We start from the raw sequence: 18,271 nt of genomic DNA on the forward strand, positions 1-18,271 counted from the left end.
AATACAATTTTCACAAAGATGAGACCTTTAAGCAAAGTTTAAAATCTACCTGCCTAACATGAAAAAGTCATTCCTGGGTGTGGCAGTTACAGAAGGTATAGAAATTGTGCATTCAATTTACAAAAAGGCATCTATATAGACTATAATGTCATCTTAGTCTATTGCAATTTGCACTTGTTTTATATTGCACATTCCAGAGTTCATTCCATTCATCTTTTCCAGTATTAGTTCCATCATTGGGAGGTACAAATTTAAACATACTGATTAAAAAACAAGGGGGAGAGCAGGCAAGAAATTCTGAAAGTTGCTGACACTGCTACAAGAAGACATTAAAACTACCGAAACCCAGAGTCAAATATGCTCTTCCTATGTGATTTTATTTCTTCACTACCACAACTACAGCTCTTAAAGAGCTCTGCTGCAGAAGATACACTTGCCATCTGTTTTGCATCATCAGCAGACAAGCCATTTGCAGTTTTTGATAACTGCTTTAAGATCTGCATCTCAAAGTGCTTATAACACCACATTTTATAGCTAATGTAGCCTCCTCAAAAGTCTGCTGGGGAGTCTTTAATTGTTCATATCCACCTTTGGTAATGTACCCTCTTTGGTAATGAACTAATTTCAGGACTAAGAATGAAATCAAGTAAAACCCTTCAAATAACCATGCTAAGAGATCGGGTTTCTCACAACAAAGTAACAGAAGCCAAAGACAGAAACTTTACCCAATCAATAATAATTGTGACATTTAGCATTTCAATTTTCTCTAAAAGAGCAGATCAGCATTTCCGACTGAAAAAAGTCAAGAGAAATCCTTTGCATCTGTACATAAGCATAGAGCTGAAGTCAGCATCAGACTGATACTCTCCATCCTGCAAATACAGTCAGACACACAAAAGGCTGCAGTATAGGACCTCCTCTGAGAAAAATTTCATGTATGGTATCTCCACAGAGATGAAAGAAATCAACACCAGATAGCCAAGAGTAACTCTTGCCCCTCCTCTGTTTCTGCCCTGCTTCTTGGGTGCTAGTCCAGTGATATTTACATAACCTTAAGTAAATTTCCCAGTGAGGCTTCTAATGTCAGCCTATTCTCAAAAATACTAGGTCATCAAAAAACTAGCAAGATCTGGGGGGGTTTTGTGGTTTTGTTTCTTATTTTATGGATTAATTCAGTGAAGGTAAGAGCCTGGTTGGCCCTACAGTGACACATCACTGGCTCAGTGCACGCATACTCACCATTGGAGCCAAGATACCAGACAACTTCACCGTGTGTTCTGTTCCATAATAAGGCACCTACAGAACTCACAAGGGCCATTACCAGGAGAATACAGAACAAAACCAGGATCTGCATGTTGGTCACTTTCTCTACATTTGATCTCTTCAGAGGTGCTTTGGTTGAATTCTGAACAGCAGCAGGGAAAAAAAAAAAAAAGAGAGAGAGAAATAACCTGGCAATGGTTTCTACAAGAGAAAAATGCAGAAGCAAACCCAATCTTTAGTTTCAGAGTCCATCAGAGCACCTGCTATCCATCCCACTCATAGTCAGCAGCAGTGATCAACATACACATGTTTCTGGTCTCTCCAGGCACTCCCTGACATTAAGGCAATACAGGACTGTTGTCTTAATCTAAGTATCTCCATAATTATTACTATGTCCTCAGCTGTTAAGTCTCAGTTTTAAATGTCATCCAGCTACCAAATACATTAAGATGAAAGTTAGTTCTCCTTACATATCGAACTGCTGTCACTTCAGTGTGTGTTTGCACATGTAAACTGGAATACAGTGTACTCCTCAAGGTTTCCAGGCCTTAAATAACTATGAGTCAAACCATTTCATAAAATCAAGTCAATGACAATGAGAATACAGGGAAGATGAGCAATTTCTATCAAAACATACCCTTAATCCCCTTAAAACCTTTACCTGCATGAGTTTTGTATCATGTCCTGTATACACAACAATACCCAAGACCCACTGAGTGTTTCTCAGTTGTGCACCTCTCAGCAAGATCTGGTCTGGACCAACAGGAACTGGGCTGCAAAGGAAGAAGTTAATGGATCTTTCAGTTCTTGGTAACACTTTAAAGAAGATAGTTTTACCCCCAGCCTTACTCCCCAGTTAATAATAAAAGCAACCACAAACAAGAGGAGAAGAATGTAAAAGCAATATAATGAGCTTAGATTGTCCACAGAACTGAAGAAAGCACTGAAACCTCTGTAAGTCTAATTCCTGCTGAAGCACAGTAGGGCAAAGCTGCTCCAGTTACCCAAAACTTGAGAACTTACACGGCAGCCATAAATAAGTTTATTCTGCACTTGACCTCGGCTAGTACATTCTCTCTCACATCAAGGACAGGGAAGCATTGAACTTGTAAAGAGACCATCCATTTCAAACACACTACACCATATACACCATTAAAAAAGCATTTAAGAAAGCCTGTATTAACCACATGACTTCAAAGTGGGATGCAAGTGATCATCTGCTATTCTTGCACCGAACTGCCCAAGGAATATATGTTTGGTGAAGGAAAACAGCCAAATAAAATGTGCATGTTCCTACCAACTTTCCACAATCCATGAATTTGAGTACTGAAATGATATACTTTTCTTTCAAGAATTGTAGAAATCAAAGTCACACTGGCAAAGCCTCCAGGTTCTGAGATCACTTTTCTCTACAAATCTGACCTTGGTGCAGCCTTTGGCTCTAGCTGAAAGGGAAAGGTTTCCATTTCCTCTGTGTGTATCTTGTGCAACAAGAAGGCCCTAAAAATCCCAACCATTTCCTTGATTCCTTCTCTTTAGATGTATCTTTTAATAAAATATCACCATTAATTACTAAGAAATCAATAACAAGCAGAAGTCCCCATACAAAGAGAGAACTGTGTTATCTTATACTGGCAGATGCTCTGATTAATAAATATTAATTATTACCCCCCCTCTTCTCCAGCAAAAACATGCATATGCTCAGAGTTACAGATTAACAAAACAGGGGAAATCTTTTTTCCTAAGCAAATGAATTCATGGCTTTTCTGTCAATACCTTTGACCATCTAAGCGCAAGTTTCCAGTGAAGTCATAGAGATGGCGGTTGGGTCCTTCACATTCTATCCTCCCAGACACTTTCATCAATTCTTCCCTGGACTGGAGACTAGCAGTTTGAGACAAACCCTGCACAGAACAATTCAAAGGAGATTCTTGTCAGAAACTGTTATTAGAAGGCACCCTAGGAAAATGGTGCTTACTTATAACCTCTACAAACCAAAGTGCAATTAAATCTGTGGAAGTTTGTTCGTCAGGGTCCTGTTTTGCTTTCGTGGGGGCTTTTTTTGTGGTTGCTTTTTTGGGGTTCGTTTCTGTTATGTTTTGGGGTTTTCTTTATTTGATATTCAATACCTCTTTCCTGCAAGGAAAACTCATTATGGACACATATGAGCCTACTAACACAACTGAAACTCTCAACACAGATATTTACATTACGTATGTGATCTCTCTTTAACCAAGAGGAAAGTAACATCCACAAAACAAAGCTGGATATGTGCATGAGGAAGTAGGAGAAAAGCAGTATAGACAGGGCTGGCTTTTTTCTCAAAGTATAGCTGCACTGATGTGTAATGGTTGCTAAATATGGTCATTCTTAAGTGCAGTCTCACTGCAGCCAATATGCTCTGATCCTGCTCAAGGTTAACGATCAGCCTGTTATGCAACTGCAACCTAAAGTATTGGTACTCTACATCTGAGCACATGCACAGCACCCCACTGCCTCTCTATTAAAAGAGGAATCCATTTTGTGTTTCTTTTGCCAAAATTTGACTGCAGCACGGCAAGCCAGAACAAGGCCATGTTTTTGTATTTTAAGCATGTCCTGAAGGAAATAAAATCTTACAAGAGTCCAGGATCTGACTTAGTAGCCTTATCTGGAACAGTGAATCCTGTTTCTAACAAATGTTGTAAAGAAGGAGCAAACACAGCCTTTCAAAAACAAATTATCTGTGTTTCAAAAATCCTAATCTAAATACTTTTTTTTAATTAAAGAAATCAAAAATTCTTAACTATTTCTGAACACTATAACCAACAGTACTTCTTTAATAAAACTAGAAAGATCCAAATAAATTCTTCTGTTTGCCACAAACAGATAACAAAATAACTTATACATATAAAGATTCCTTTCAGCTTCCTCATAATGCTTATAAAATAGTATTGTGACAGGAGAAACTGCAACTCTCATCACAAGCATAGATGATTTTTTTTTAATGTACAGCACTTAAATTCCTCTAAGACCTTCAACAAAACATATCCAAGGTCTGTTTGATTTGTCTCTGTGGCCTTAAAATACTTGCTCCAGGTTAGTTCCTTACACTGCACATGATGCATTACTGCTTGGGTTTGTATCTGTAAAAAAGGTAAATTACAGCCTCTCGAAGAAAGATGCTTTTTAAAAAAACAACAAAAAAGCACTTGTATTGCTGCCATGCAAGACAGATGCTGCTTCATAACTAATATCAAATACCTAAAAGAAAAAAAAATTAAATTAATTTTGGTTTACCTGTCGTATTTTGAGATTCGTCTCCCCATCAAGATTAGCTGTTTCAATATAGCACATGGCTTGTGGTTCACTGTAAGAAGTGTAAGATTTTCAATATTAAAACTCAGTACTTTTTTGTAGGCTAGTTTTGCACTAATATAGTCCACAACAGACTTCTTCAATGCACTGCAGAAGACAGAAAACCATACTGGTGGTATACAACCATGAAAGCTGACTTTTTTGGATATGCTCATACAAAAATCTACAGAGAAAGACAAGTCTAATTCAAAGGCTAGTAAGAATTTAACAAGTCATGATAAACCTAGATGACTGAAGTGGATTGTTTTGAATTGCAATTAATTAAATTGCCTCTTATTGCAAGAGTTACAGGTGAAATAGCAAGTATGGAACAGTATAAAAAGGGGATATGTTTGGATGAAGACAGTAATGCTCTCTGCTATGGTTCTGTCTGTGAACTGAACACACAAAATCTTGTCTGCAAGGTCACCTTAAAGTTGAGGGCCTATGGGAAGTACATACAAAGTCACTGCTAAACAAGTTTTTTTGAGCATAGTAAAAAGGTTTATTAGGATTGAGGGCTGTAACCTGCATCTTCCAGATATGTTTCTGACCTTACCAATAGGGATAAAAATCGTCCTCCTAGAATTGAATTTTCTATTATTCAAGTTCTCATCTACATCTAACAGAGGAGCTCTGCATAGGTAGCACCTGTGATAGGGAAGGGTACTTTTGCCAGCTCTTCTCCTGACATACCATTCAAAAACTTCTGTATAGCACTACCAAAACTGTTTTTCTGCAAACTATCTTCTCAGGCTGCAAAGGAATATCAGTTTCCCATCTGGATTCAAGCAAGTGCTTCTTCAGCATATCACTTCTCATACTCTTGATAAATGACTATTTTTTTCCCCCAAAGTAACCAATTGCTCTAACAGCAAATGTACTCAATCAATAGGTCAGTAATAAAGGCTCCTTAGGACAACAATAATTAAGAAATGGACAGGTACATTTATAACACAGTAAGAAGATAGACTATTCTCTCCAATTTATTTTGCTTTGAAAAGAAAAAAGGGTTGAGTCTATTCTTTGTCTCCTCCTACACAGGCAGTTTGAAACTGAACCCAAGAAATACACTGATTAGAGTCCAGTTTGATTCCAATTTTTCCTCTGTCAAACACCTTCTCTACAACTGAAGTGGTTAGCTCAGGAGGGAGACTTTTGCAACAGAATTCTTCTAATTCCCACAGAAATGGTATGAACCGTGGAAATGAGAAATGTGGATGTGTTTCCAAACTTGTGTTTGAATTAAAATATTTTTTTCTTCATGTTAATTCAGTCTTTATGTAAAATTTGATGCCATCTTTTTGCTGAACAGACAAAGAGTCAAGATAAAAACAACAGTCGATTTTACCTCTAACAATCATTTCAGACACAGAAAATCAACATATACAAGCAAAAGACCCCACCCCCTTCAGAACATGCAGAGCTTTCTGGTGAACTGAGGACACTTAGTATTGACATTTAAAGGAATCATGGGAATAATACCAATTATAAAACAGAACTGACATAGAAATTGCTATTTATTTCAAGCAAAGCTTCTCCTACATCAACATGCTCTGGGTTAAATTCTCTAATTATTATGTGGTTATCAGTGACAGCAGGTTAGTAGAATAGTGTAGAACAAAAAGCTGGCCCACACAGTTAAGAAATAAGTCAGAAAGGGTTTTTAGTAGAACACATCACAGAAGTTCTTCAGTAAAATATTCTTCAATGCTGAAACACAAAATTATTGATGTCCAAGTTCAGCCTAACTGCATATTAAGTTGACAACCACTTATTTAAGGTTTGGGGCTTGTTTTAAAAAATACAATACTGCATACCATGGAATGAAGGTACCTCTATCCTTCATCTTGTGGTATTTAAAAAGACTGAGCTTCTGCCTATACCTTCAAAAAAACTGAATCCTCCCAGAAACATCACAGATAAGAAGGATGAAGCAGAAAATACAGGGGCTAGAAAAAAAAGTTCACTTAAAAGTTGGATCTTGTAAGAGAAGTGCAACCTAGAGACCAGAGCAACACACACAGGAGGGAATTATGGAGGTGTTGCAAGGTTTGGTCATTATTATTATTTGGCATGTTTAAGAACAGGAGCTGTGCTGTTGTCTCTTGTTAAAACCTCATCTAAGCAAACTATGGTCTTGATTCAGCCTCAAGCTGTTCTCAAGTACCACTCAAATGCTTTCAGGAACTATGAGACCTCAACAAATCAAAGGGCTGAGAAACCACCAACCATATGAAGCTTAACAAAGGCAAATGCTGGATTCTGCACCTGGGACAAGGCAAACCAGCCAGTGTGTACAGACTGGAGAATGGAATGAGGGAGAGCAGTCCCATGGGAAGGGACCAGAGGGTCCTGGTTGATGGCAAATTCAACATGAGTCAGCAGTGCACTGGCAGTCAGGTGCGTCCTGGGAGGGGACACAAGGAAGTTGTTCCATATTTGAAAACAAACCAAGCAGGACTCAACAGGTTACTGTTACTACCATGCTAGAGATGGGCCATACATGTGCTGTATCCAACAGAAGTAGTGAACAAATGAAGTCCAAAAGCTTTTGTTGTTTGATGCCAACAGCATTTCAAATTTATTATTTGAAAGAGAAATCTTCCTTGGGGAGCACAAGAAAATATACTGAATACTCAGTGGAATTAATTGGAAGAAAACTTAAGCTTCCTTATTTAAGTGGAGGGATTCTCAGAAGGCCAATAGAACCACTGACTGCACAAAGCTCATGTTAACAACCTTCAGTCTTCCAACAAACTCATCAATACAGAGTATTATGTACCTGCAATTCATAAAGTGAAGTCTTGAAAATGCCTCATTTCAGAAGAGCCTATCTACAATAATACATGAATGAAAGTCTAATTAAAGCCATGTTTGTCATCGTTGAAATTTAATTTTAGATGTGGAATAGAATTAGTGCTATCTGATGTCTGGTTTTATTAATAGCAAATACAGAGATCCAAGTCCTCTGCACCTCAGTTCATCAGACACATCGCTTCCACACCCATTCAGGATACCTGGTAGATAATATGATCATGTCTGCTGGAAGATGTTGCCCATTGGTGACCTTCACAATATCGCCTACTGCTACCTGTGGTGGTCAGGAGTACAGTAGCATGGAAGAGAAAAACAAACAGTTCGCTTGTCTGGAATGTTAGTTTGTTATTTTCTTTCACCCAGTCAGAAGAACAGCATCATGCACAGAACAGCTAGAGATAGCGTTTCTCAAAGTCAGAGTACTTTTCACTGCAAGTTTGGAAATATCAAAGCCTTCCCTCTTCTGAATGCAAAGTAAACTATTGTATAGAGCAAAAACACAGACAATTAGAAATTGTGAACTTCTGTGGTTTATATTTAATAGAAATGGCTTTTTTTTCTATAATTCTGGCACTACCCAGATTCAGAGGTTTTCTTTAGTCTTATTTTCCCCAGTAAAAAAGTTATCTTTAATTTAACCTTAAGTATCACGAGTTTTCTTATATTCCTTATCTGTATTACTTACCTACCCAATCATCACTATCATCTTCCCTTATTCTCCTTAGATGCACTGCTTGTACTAGTCACTAGCAAGTAGTACCATCTCTATGGATTCATAATATAATCCTGTCCTTCCCTGGGATAGGCAGAGTTCTAAATTCTGGAATACTTTGTCTCCTCCTACACAGGCCTAAGACTTTCCAGCACCTAGAGTTAGTCACACATGCATGGGACTTTCATTCTAAAAAGAGTCAAGTAGCACTCCCAAAACAGTAAACTAGGTTTGCCCGATAAGCATGAGGCTGCTTAATGCCAATGCATCACTGAGAGTCTGAAATAGGCTTAAAATACTTTCAAGATATTAATTTATAAAAATGGAAACAGATGGTAGTTTGAACAAGCAGATTCATTAGTTTTACTCAGATACCACTAAAAATAAATTCCCTACCACTTTCAGCACAAAATAAATACAAAAAGTCAGAAGCTTGGCTTAAAGTGATCAAGGTTGATAATACCTGTTATTCCTTAGCAGTAAATGCAAGCCTGGACAACATGCAGTTACAGATACAGGTCAATTCAAGTAGTGCCTAAGGGTATAAAAAACCCAGATTCCAGGCTTGACCTTAATCTTTCAATTCACTGTCCTTTCTACAAAAATAGAACTTGGAAAAGCATAAAGCAGGAACCAAGGGTAGCCATCGGAAGCCCTGACAACCTTCAGCTTCTACTATAGCCTAACACTTCAGCAGGATTGCTTTTAGGTATCTTGAGACTGATCTCATTCCTCAGAGGTTTTTAAAGGGTGTACTTTTTCCTCAATTGCTATCCAAGAGGGCTAATTTTATCCATTAAAAGGCATTAAGAGCCACAACTAGATCGATACATCCTAAGGCATTTCAGCAACTTCCAGGTCTTAGAAATAAAGCTCACCAGACCCTGGCCAAGGGCTTCACAGAACATGGGTCCCAAGTGCCTCAGGTAGCAGCAGGGCTTGTGTTTCTTACTTGAGCAAGCAGCTTACTAATTAGTCTCAAAGCCCAGGGACTTTTTAGCACAGGCAGCAAAGTAAGCTTCTGTTAGACTTGCAGGGGAAGTACAGCATTGCAGTGAAAATTACTCTTCTAGGTAGACTAAAAACAAAATACTGTTTACAGTTTACCTATTAACTGCACAAAGAAAACACAACAGTTCATTAGCATTTGATGGTAACAAAAATTTGTTAAAAATGGGTACTCAGGTGCCTTGCTCAGGGCAATTTTGACAACTGGAACAGAAAGGATCCCTCCCACCTCCCCCACCCCAAGTGACAAAATTCTCACATAATATAGATTAATTCTAAGCCTTCTAATTAGTTCTGGCAAGAGCAATTCTTGAACACTTGCTTTCCCTCCCTCCCATCCTCAGTTTTATTTACCTCTTTCCACATAATGTTCTGCCACATCCCATTTCTTAGAACTGGAAAGAAAGCTTAAAGTCAGATTACAGATTAAATAACTGCAATTCAGACAAATTTTGAAACAACTGTATCGCAATAGTAAACACAATAGGAACCAACACAAAAATCAGAAATTTATTTTTCAGAAGCTGGGATTTCTTTTGTTCACAGTTGTGGGCATATAAATCCAATAAAGAGGAATTTTTATCACCTGCCAGAGAACAGTTGGTGGCCTGATTTCTTCATGGCATCACTTCATACTAACGTGCAGATAGGCAGCACTGTTTCTTGTTTGGGAAATGACCCTCCTTAAAACAAAAGGCATTACTACCCACTGTCAGTCAGCATCAGGAAGCACCTTGACTCTGTGTATGATTTACCACAATTTTCACTTTTTTTTCTTGCATTTTATTAATAATATTTTGACTCTGGCACATCCAACTTCACTACCATTACCCATTGTCCCTATAAATCTGAGTTGCAATTGCCAAGCAGGCTCAAAGCCCTACTGAAAAGCAACAATCAGCTTTAGCAGAAGGGGGATCCTTACTGCTGAAGTTCACAATGAAACAAGAAGGAAAACAAGGTGCTAAAACAGACCTTGGTTTCTGTAGGGCTCCAGTTCTACACTGCCATCTTAACACATTTATTAATCACTACCCTGCAGCATGCCTTTCCACCCAAGCACCTCCTCTAGGTGACTCTACACATACTTAATACTACTCCAGCCAAAACAGTAAGGTCAAATATGCCCAATTCCTACTGAGTAACCCAGTCCAGGTCTGAGCACAGCAAGTTCACCTTCACTGAAAGCAGCTGCAGCCAGTTTTTGAAGGTGTTCAAAAAGCACAGCATGCAACAGATCAAAGTTGAAGAGGTCAGTCCCCTACTTCAAATACTAACAATTTTCTCAGCTCTATGCATTTCATACATGTGGTTCATTTGAAAATAATACCACACTCTCAGAAGAAAATTCTGCTGAATACAGCCTTGACCATTCTACTCAGGATGGTCCACACCACAAACAGGAAAGTAAGACTTGTCAGAATAGATTAAGCAGAAGAAACCCATCTCTGACTCCTATTCTCAGGCCACACACACTGGAGCTCTGAATCCTGATATTTAATACTGTAGTGAATGGACTGCATTGAACTAAACTATTTAAAAATGGGTGGGCAGCAACAGAAGTACTGCCAGTGAGATGTCTAAAAACAGATGAGCCTTCTCCAAACAAGTACAGCAGTTTAGGGGAAGAACAGTTTTGGTGCACCTCTTCCATCTCTTACATACACCATTCTTGAATTGAGCTTTGTTTAGTTCAGAACTTAGGAGAAGGTCTGAATCCAGAATCTCAAGGGAAAAGCCAAATACCTGTGGCCTTGACTCAAAACTCAAACCTGGCTCACTGACTCCAACACAGAGAGGAGCTGCAACACTCAGCATCTCCTGTGCCATGGTTTAGACAGCTCCCTATTCCACAAGGAAGTTCTGGAGACATTTCAGTAAATACAGTAATTTCACGAATACAAGCCGCACCAATTTGACTAAGATTTTGCTCCTAAACTGGAAATGCGGCTAATAATCAGGAGCGGCTAATACAACCTCAGAAGTGCCTGCCAGAGTGCTGAGCGGAGCAGCTGCAAAGTCGGCATTTTGCGATTGTTACAAATCGCTACTCTGTTGCACCGCAGGTGGAGCCTGGCTCCCTGCAGGCAGCACGGGGAGCGGGGAGAGAGGCGGGAGAGCTCTCTTTCCTCCTCTGCCACAGCCCAGGGGAGAGACGGGGGGGGCCCGGCGCCGCCATTGCCGCGGCCCGGGGAGGAGAGGGGGGACCCGGGCCGCCCCTACCGCGGCCCGGGGAGGGGGGGGAAGCCGGCGCCGCCATTGCTGCGGCCCGGGGAGGGGGGGGGAAGCGCGCGCCGCCATTGCTGCGGCCCGGGGAGGGGGGGGGAAGCCGGCGCCGCCATTGCTGCGGCCCGGGGAGGGGGGGGGAAGCCGGCGCCGCCATTGCTGTGGCCCGGGGAGCCGACGGGAGCCCCGCGCAGCCATTGCCGCGGCTCGGGGAGGGGGGGGAAGCACGCGCTGCCATTGCTGCGGCTCCGGGAGCCGACGGGAGCCCCGCGCAGCCATTGCCGCGGCTCGGGGAGCCGACGGGGTGCTTTGTCCCCGCCCGCCGCCACCGCGGCAGGAGTGGGGAAACTCCGTCCCTGCCCGCCGCCGGCGCCACGGGCGCGGGAAAGCTCCGTCCCCGCCCGCCGCCGCTGCCGTAGGAGCAGGGGACGCTCCGTCCCTGCCTGCCACCGCAGGGCAGCACCGACCCGGGGTGACCGAGCCCAGTGGCAGCGGCGGCGGGCCCCAAGCGGCAGCGCCGGGCTGGGCCATCTGGCCCTGTCAGCGGCCCCTAGCGGGCCGAGCCTGCACAGCCTTAGCTCAGCCAGTAAACCCCGCCCTCCCGCGGTTCTGTTACTAATTGCACGCAGGTCCTCGCTGCGAACGACAAAGCGGCTTATATTCGGGTGCGGCTTATCTATGGACAAAAACCGAAATGTTTGCCAACACCCAGAGATGCGGCTTATACTCAGTGCGGCTTGTATTCGTGAATTTACTGTATTCTGTTGACATTGCATGCTCACACACTAAGGTATGGTACAGCCTCAAATGCTATGGACTTGGTCTAGTGGGCAATTTACTTCAGAAAACAATTTCACTTGCAATGCCTACTGAAATCAATTTAGTGATTAAAATTAAATAGCCAAGTAAATTATTGAAGTAATTTTCTTACTGTTTTATTACTGAACTATTTCCTTTTAAATTCATAATCCCACAGTCTGAAGAGACACAGAACAGTTCAGAAATTTTGGGGTTGCAATTTCACACCTCCTACTCTGCTTAACCCAGTTTCATAAGAGTTCTTCAAAGGACAGAAAAGGACATGTCTTCCCTAGAATATTTATAGTAGGGTAAAATTGATGAATTATTCGTTGCCAAAAGGTAATTGGTTAAAGTAACAAAGGACAAGTACGTAAAAAGACTGCTTCAACTCAAAAAGAGAGTTTCAATATAAACCTTGTATCTAGGGCTTTCCAAGTCCAAAACCCAGTTCTACATCTAAGACTTAATGCTGTCACTCACATCCAGCTATGCAGGACCATTTGAAGTGAGAGTCCTGAAGGGCAAGCATCTCCCATTCTCCCATCAGTCTCGCTCCAGAGTTTGCCAGCCCCATGCTTGTCCAATATTTGAGCTCATCCCATGCAATATTAAATGTTCATTACTTATTCTATTATTTGACAATGGGAGGATGAATACATTAGAACAGTTATTACTGAGCTCTCTTTATCTATGCAATACGCTGCTCAGGGACTTCACTTGCAATTTTGTGGAGTCTGGTCCCTAGATTTAATGCCATCACCACAGACATCATGTGAAGCCAACCAAGACATAAAACACTGGCTCAGATCCTAAACACACTCAAGCTACTAATGCAAATGTTTAGTGCTCACCTGGGGCAGAACTTCAATTTTAGTTTGCTCCAAAAGGAATTTAATTCCTACATACCAAAGCCACTCCGCAAAGCAAACTGATGCTTTCCATGGTAAATTTAATACAGGAAAGGTACTATGAAGATACACTACTGCTCTAAAAAATTGAACAAGATAAATGCAAAGCCTACATGACTGCTGCTGCAGTAAGCAACCAGCCATTGCAGGCAGTGGAGTTCAGGACATAGCCAAGCAGACAGGAGGCATCTGCTTTTCAGTGAGCTCAAATGCTCTCCACACTGAATGCATTGATTAGACACCACTCAGCTATAAGAGCAACCTAAAGGCACACAGAGAACCTAAATTTATTTCATCTTAATCCCACTCTGAACCTAAATTATCTTTTCATTCTGGTAATACGTTTCTCAAGAATAAGCCTCTTTAGCCTTTAAGTAGGTGGATACAGTTTTAAGTATCAGATTGAAAATTTATTTTGAGTATTCAAAGGTAAATAAAGTTTGAACTCAAATAATTTTTCAAATGCTAAGTTGCATTTAGCTCCATTAGAACACCTTGTGTTCTTTATACCTTGTGCTCTTTAAGGTTGTCTCTCCACAATTATTGTGACAAACGTCCCTTGAAGTGTTTCTCTACCTACAAATGAATTATAACTGCCTGTGTGACCTCTGAAAGGGCCATCTTTCATATTATCTATAACAAGGCCTGTTGTGCTACAGCCACTTAATTGCCAATTGCTTATGACTAACACGGTGTTCTTGCACTCGAACACATTCCAGACTCTTGCAGAGGCATTACCAAGGAGAACTGATAAAGCAATGCCTTTTGATGTGCATTAATATACAATCTTAATGATCAACCCAAATTTTCAAGCACCAAACTCAGTTTAAAAAAACAAGAGTAATGTTTGCAGGACTACCTGAAGCATAGAGCTAGCAAGTTTCTCACTTCCCCCTGTTCCTTTAAGTGCTCCTCTAGCTTTTTGACACTTCAGGTATTTGTGCTTGGGAGGAAGGGGCTCCACTCAGCACTCAAGTCCCTGTTGTTCCCATGTCACCTGTACGTTTGCACAAAGGAGCAGAAGGGGAGCTGTCAAACACAGCAACATGGAGCTGCCTTGACTATGGCACAGGACAATCACAGGGTGGCTATTGACAAGCTCTTCTATTTTCTGCACAGGTTTTCAGCTAAGGGAGGTGAAGGAAATTACAGCAATATTTTCAGACATACAGTGACAAGTACTGTCCATACCTTAGGGATACATGTAGGCATTCAGTGGATATCAGTGTTAAATTCTCTTTCAGTAACACTTCAGGAAAGCAAAGCTAAAAAATCCCCAAACTCATTATATTTAAAGGGCAGCAGCACTTACAAAAATGACTTTAAATTCTTCTGACAGCAGCTTTTAACATTTCAGGGGGTAGTTGGCTTGTTTAGTTCTGGATGTTTTGGTGCTGGGTTTGATGTTAGAATAATAAGGATGGAGTTGGTAGGGAAAAAATTGCCTGGTTTTCTTGGAGGAGTTGAGAACTAGGTAACTTTGGACAATCTTGAAATTACATGAACTTATGAATTCTAATAATCCTCCTAATGCCTCACTCATAAGTGTCAGACCATCAATTATCAGTCTGAATGCTTTGGCAAAGTAAAATCCTAAATTACTGGTAAGTACATAGTGCACAAGACCTGCATTCCTCACTGTCATGACAGCTAAAGCAATAGAATTGGCCAAAAGTAAGCATTCACTATTCACATTTTAAATACTTACAGACTGTTAAGTCTTACCTACTGTTTTCTTTTTATTCACTGCACTGTCTGCCTTATGCCTTTTCTGTAAGGAAACAAAACATTTCATTACACCTCATTACACCTCATTGCAAATTCCAGAACCATTAGAGCTAAAAATATGACAAAATTCAGGATGATACATTGGGTCCTTTTTGCCTTTATGGGTTTTTTTTAAAAAGACACAGATCATCTAAATCCAAATGGTTTGTAAAAGGGTATAAGGAGTATAATTATAAACAAAGTGAAAGTCCCCATGTTGGAAGTCAGGCTCAACCCCTTTTCAGTGGGGGAGGAAAAAAAAAAAGAAAGTCTCCAAAGCATAGCAGATATACTTTCAATTCCACATGCTGTTTAGACTGATAGCCAAATTATTTCACTTATCAGTACTTTGCAAAGCAGAAAGACCTCATTCAGATGTAAAGTATACAAGCAAGGTAGTGCAGATTTTCCCCAAAACAGTCTTTTCTGTCCTTAAGTTGTTGGCCTCCCTTCTAGCCCCCATTTTCAAGACCATCTAAAAAGGCCACATATTTTTCAGGACTCGACAAGTCTTTCTAATAAAAGCATGAATAAGTAAGTTTGAAGAGAGAGAAACAAATGTCCTGATTTCTACTGATTTCTATAGTTTGCCAACTATAACGAGAATACTTAAGTCATTTTAATGCGTTACAGAAATTCTAGTCAAGCGCTTTGAAAGTCAAAACAATATTTTGCTGCTGTTGACCAATGACTCAAGACACTTCAGAGATGCATGGTTTATGGCACTTTCTAGCTTTTCTTTTTGAGACATTTGGTCTTCAGCACAGCTCTCCCCACAGTCATACTCACATAGTCTTCTATGATTTCTTTGATGCCAGCAACTGTTAAAATAAATAGCAATGGCACCAAGGTGGTATATCTTCCTGTTGGAGAGACATCTGGAATTTGCTGTGAACAGAGGGAAGAGACCCGTTTTATATTTGTATTTAAAATAAATTTCTAGTACATTTAGAATTTTATGCAAAGATCTCAGAGGAGAGAACACAAAGTTCTGATTTACTGTGTGATTTGTGCCTGACAGATATCCAATTTCAGCGGGAAAACTAGCCAACAGTCTAGGCAGGTTTGAAGAAACAATAACAAAGTTAGAAGATACTGTTGTTGTACATGCCTTTTATTCTATTTCCCTTCCCTTTACAAGAAAACTATACAAATTTTATAATTCACATGGAAGCAGTGGTAATCTAGGCTAACTGAGCAGAAGTTTCACAAGAAATTCACACATTTTTTCTCACAGTGGTCAACAGCTCTATGACATCACTTATTAAGAATAAAAGAGGCTTGACTTTACAAACTACATTGAAATAAGTCTCCAAGTTGTTTTCTGATTTCAATTAGCAACTACAGACCCCATCAATATTACTATTAAAATAAGTTTAAGAATTGCTTTGCAATTAAGTATATCAACAGAAATAACTTTTACTGCATTACCATTTCATTTTATAAACAAGACAAAGCAATAAAACAATACCTGCAGTAAGGCAATGAAGAGGAAGAATGCATTTGCAGCTTTTCGGATCTGCTCATACAGGAATCGAGGTAGAAATGTCACCACGCTGTACTTGGCTGTGCTGCAGAGTAGAAGATTTTCATCTTAGTACCTCATCAGAGTATCAGGTAGGGATCATGACCAAAAAGTCTAAAAGCCAGTGTTAGAAAGCAGTTCAAAAATAACAAAGTAAAGACATATTTAGAATATGAAGGAAGTAGCTGCTTTGGTTACGATCAGGAGCTGTATCAAACAAAAGAGGTATCACACAGACCCAGAAGAGGCTGTCAGGCCCACTTTTATCACTGGTTCCTTTGTTATGGGATGAGCTATCAGACGATTTACTGTCCATCCAAACTTCAGCACTGTGAAGAGGTAAGCTTTCATTTCATTTCCAAGAGCTTGATCAGGGGCTTACCTCTCTCTTCAAAACACAGAATTTAAATGTTGGGGGAGGCAGAGCTGAATGAGAGAAATCAGAAATTTTGCAATGCATTTTTAAAATGCCTCATCTCCCACTTCAGAACGACTTAGGCTCAGCTATGAATAACCCTCCAGAACAATACACGCTCTTTCAGATTAATGTCTTTTGGCTTTTTTGCTATATTGTATACACATATATATAGTAATTTCACGACTATAAGGCGCACCCTTTTGACTACAATTTTGGCCTGAACTTAGAAGTGTGCCTTATAGTCCGGTGCACCTTATATAATGGACAAAGTTGCGAAATTTGCCAACCCGGAAGTGCGAGCAAGAATGGGGGGGGGCAGTGCCGCAGGAGCGCCGAGTCATGAGGGGTGGGGCGGGAGCCGGTGGCCACAGTCGGCAGGAGGCACGCAGGGAGGGAGGGAGTCAGCGGCTGCGGGCGACCCCGGCAGCCAGGAGCCGCGCAGGGAGGGAGGTGGCCGGTGGTTGAGGGCTGCCCCAGCGGCCCTGAGCCGCGGCCACGCCGAGTCAACCCGGAAGTGCGAGCCACGGCCACACCACAGCAGCCCTGAGCCACCCCAAACAGCAGGTAGCCCCGAACCGCCCCGGACCACAAGCAGTCCCAAGCCGCGCCTCACCATCTGGCGCTGGGGGCGGGCAGGAGTGCTGAGGCCCGGGGTACGGGGAGGGCACCTGGGGTTGCGTTTAAAGGTTACGCCAGTCTGTGAAAAATGTTTGCAAATTGAGCACCTGCCAGTAAACTCTGCGATTGCATGATTCTGTTAGTATTTTGTTACTTTGTTGCACACGGCACAGCTCCTCGCTGCAAAAATAAAGTGCGCCTTATAGTCTGGTGTGCCTTATAGTCGTGAAATTGCTGTAAATATTGTAACTAATATATATATAACTACTATTTCTTCTGCCTTAAAACATACTGAACTAACTAGCCTTAATCACCTATGCAATTTCTTGTCATCTTTAAATCAAATACATAATGGGCATGAATAGAACTTCAGGGAAAAAAGTGTCGAAGTTGACAAGAGAATTTTTCCTTCACTACTGAACTACTGGCCATCAGCATGAGCTAGAGTTTGAACAGCTGAGCACCTGTAGCTCAATATGCCTTGCAAAGGTTCAACAAGCAGCGACAGGAATTTTGAGGCATCGTTTTGTTTGGGTGCAGTGGTTTTGGTTTCATTTCTGGTGGTTTATTTTTGTGCTTTGTTCCCATTTGGGTTGGGGATTTTTTTAAGAAGTCTTGTATTTCCAAAGAACTGAGAACACTGGGCTTTGAAAAAAGGAAAAATTGTTTCCTAATTCCCATTTTACTGACGCTTCCTAGCAGTGCCAAGATTACCTCTCCACTAAGTCTATTCCTCTCTCTCCCATCAAAAACCCTTCCAGATCAACTGAAACATACAGCATTGCCATTCAGAAATCATAAAGGAATAGGATAATCAAATGCTTTAGCTAAACAAACTGCCTCTCACAACAGGCTGCTGCTATGCATAA

At 40.9% G+C, this 18,271-nt stretch overlaps 1 protein-coding gene across 3 annotated transcripts in view; it reads right to left on the minus strand.

Annotated features, from left to right (window-relative positions):
* ATP8A2 (ATPase phospholipid transporting 8A2) overlaps positions 1-18,271 on the minus strand; it is a 338,953-nt gene that overhangs the window by 270,660 nt on the left and 50,022 nt on the right. For 2 of the 3 annotated variants that reach the window (XM_033051234.1, XM_033051235.1), the window contains 9 exons: positions 16,313-16,412; positions 15,631-15,729; positions 14,800-14,845; positions 9,494-9,534; positions 7,620-7,693; positions 4,543-4,612; positions 3,040-3,167; positions 1,925-2,036; positions 1,240-1,405 (listed from right to left, as the gene is read on the minus strand). In XM_033051234.1, the coding sequence (XP_032907125.1) occupies positions 1,240-1,405; positions 1,925-2,036; positions 3,040-3,167; positions 4,543-4,612; positions 7,620-7,693; positions 9,494-9,534; positions 14,800-14,845; positions 15,631-15,729; positions 16,313-16,412 (836 nt within the window). Of the gene's footprint in view, positions 1-1,239; positions 1,406-1,924; positions 2,037-3,039; positions 3,168-4,542; positions 4,613-7,619; positions 7,694-9,493; positions 9,535-14,799; positions 14,846-15,630; positions 15,730-16,312; positions 16,413-18,271 lie in introns of those variants that run through there. The other variant, XM_033051236.1, reaches the window with a different exon arrangement.

Source organism: Catharus ustulatus, chromosome 2, assembly GCF_009819885.2.
Source record: "Catharus ustulatus isolate bCatUst1 chromosome 2, bCatUst1.pri.v2, whole genome shotgun sequence".
NCBI lineage: Eukaryota > Metazoa > Chordata > Aves > Passeriformes > Turdidae > Catharus > Catharus ustulatus.